The sequence below is a fragment of the Sesamum indicum genome, linkage group LG5 (genome assembly GCF_000512975.1).
Source record: "Sesamum indicum cultivar Zhongzhi No. 13 linkage group LG5, S_indicum_v1.0, whole genome shotgun sequence".
NCBI lineage: Eukaryota > Viridiplantae > Streptophyta > Magnoliopsida > Lamiales > Pedaliaceae > Sesamum > Sesamum indicum.
Window position 1 is genome coordinate 4,076,447 of NC_026149.1, and position 2,342 is coordinate 4,078,788.

Consider the following 2,342-nt stretch of genomic DNA (forward strand, 5'->3'; position numbering starts at 1 on the left):
CAAGATTTTACAAACGGAGCTGCATTTCCACCTTCAGCATAAACCACAGTGATGAAATTTGTGAGGAGATGGGTCGTTAGTACTTTTAGTTCTATAAATTATAAATGACTAAAATAAATACATTTTTTGTTTAGAACTTCAAACAAATATGTAAACACCAATATATATATATATAGACTGTATAAAAAAGAAATTTATTTATGATATACACACAGGAACGGCGTGTCATAACAACTAATATATATATATATATATATATATTATCATTTCCTATACTACACATCACTATGACTTAAAAATCGTATTAAACCAATACTAATTTTTTATAGTTTGAGAAAATAAATATCAAAATTTAAATTTTGACCATGATTAATCAGCATTTGCTATGAAAAAACTTTATAGTCAAAATATTTGCCATAATTGTAGCAGTAGTAAATGTTTTGACTTTACTTGTAAAAACAACGGCTAATAGCCATTGTGTAATTGTGATTAATTAGTAACCACCACGATATTTTACTTTCAACTATAATAATTAATCATAGTTAAAAATCTTATTTCTTTTAGTGCAATGAGGCCTAACTTAATTGATAAAGTTGTTGGCCCAATAATTATAAAATTATGTGTTTAAATCTTATCAACGTGTGGTTTATGTTTTAACTTAATAGTAGTTATATTTATTAATAATAGTAGTTAATTAAATATAAATATTTAATATTGATAATTAATATATTGATTGTTATAATCGTCAGTGACTGAGATCATGATTATAATCGGTTTGCCTAAAAAAAAAAATATCCAACAAATGCCCAATAATGCAATCAATAAAACATAATGTGTGAGATCAGAGATGGTATTTTTAGACTAAATTGGACCAATACTTTAAATTCAGGGGAGTGTTAAGGAATTTTCCAAACTTCTATGGAGTTTAAGATATTAAGCTAAATAGCAGGGTCAAATCTATAATTATTTCCACACATCAACCGCCCGAATTCCTAAAACCTCTGAAATTGATGAAGTCGTAAACCCTAATTCATTACATTCCCGTTTTTTAACTACCTGATGATAACAATCTGAGTGAAAATGGAGGAACTGCAGAAAGCATATCGAAGTGCGATGTCACAGGCGCAGGAATCAACAGCAAAACTCAGCTCTTATGCTGCTTCTTTAGAGAAAGCTAAATCCATCGATTCTGCTTCTTCCTCATCCGGACTTGGATCCTCTTCTGCTTTATCTACTGATCAGTCTCGCATGCTACTGGCCCGATCGCCGAGGTGAGAAAGACCCATTTAGCTATTGCATTCTTTCTACTATGTGCTAGAAAGTTGTAGCTTCTGCTGATTAAATATATTTAGGGTGTTTTCGTGTTTGCATTTGGGCTTTGTAACTGGTGATACAATGAAATTTGGGGAGACTGAAAACTGATTTCTGGATATTTTAATTTATTTTATTAGGTGTATTGATGCAGGATTTTGATTTGTTGAGAAAGTGAGAGGCCCAACTTTTATCTCTCTTAATGTTCAAGGAGGAAGTAAATATGAGATGTTTTTGTAGTAATTTCTCCATTACTTTATGTTGCGTCAGATTGTGGTACCATTGGTTTGGATTTGATTTAGCTGCTGTTAGGTTGATCAAATATTTTTAATTAGAATTCTTTTAGCTGTAATCTCAAATTTTGTAGTTGTAGTAGGAAATGGCAGGAATAATCTTAATGATCTTTGAATTCTTATTCAAATCTGATATTTGGTCAATTAAAAAGGTGGTTGAGAAGAGGAGTGCGAAAAATACCAACGAATGAACGGTAAGTGAAGCTGTATTTCAATGAGAAAGTTTAGACATGAGAACATAGTGTAGCGACTCTGCTACATTTTGAAATGGCTCCTCAAGGTGTGGAATTGGATACTGTTGTTTGGATTCATGGGCCCAGAAACATCAAAATTTCCCATTGTAATTTATCTGCTCTAGTGGTTTATTGGTCTACTAAGTGTGTGAAGGCGGGCAGCCATACATGTAATCAGAAGGCGACAAATTTGATGAATCCCTAATCTTGGAAAATGATTTTAATCATAAAATTGCGAAACAGTTAAAAAATTCTGTATTGAAAACGTTAGCAGCATATGCTGTTCGGTTGATGGATTTACTTAAATCAATAGCCTTATCTACATATTCCTTATGTTATATGGCAATTGTAAAATTTTGCTTGTAGATGTCAGTTGGATTTGCCTTCTCACTGTTTTGATTTTTGATAACTTCCTATGTGAAATTCCTGATTGGGTCTTTGTACTCTTAGCTGTGGGAATTTGAATCTTTAATTGTGGTAATTTCCCCAGCTCTACAAATTAGTC

General features: G+C 31.7%; 2 protein-coding genes across 2 annotated transcripts in view; both read left to right on the plus strand.

Annotated features, from left to right (window-relative positions):
• Positions 1-205, plus strand: part of LOC105162008 (probable flavin-containing monooxygenase 1) — an 8,479-nt gene extending 8,274 nt beyond the window's left edge. Inside the window, exon 6 of the mRNA XM_020693893.1 lies at positions 1-205. This exon is cut by the window's left edge and continues 146 nt beyond it. Within this exon, the coding sequence (XP_020549552.1) occupies positions 1-80 (80 nt within the window). The 3' untranslated portion in view covers positions 81-205.
• The window catches only part of LOC105161957, a 3,260-nt gene continuing 1,915 nt past the window's right edge, over positions 998-2,342 (plus strand). The window contains exon 1 of the mRNA XM_011079838.2: positions 998-1,271. Coding sequence (XP_011078140.1) covers positions 1,081-1,271 — 191 coding nt within the window. The 5' untranslated portion in view covers positions 998-1,080. The remainder of the gene's footprint in view (positions 1,272-2,342) is intronic.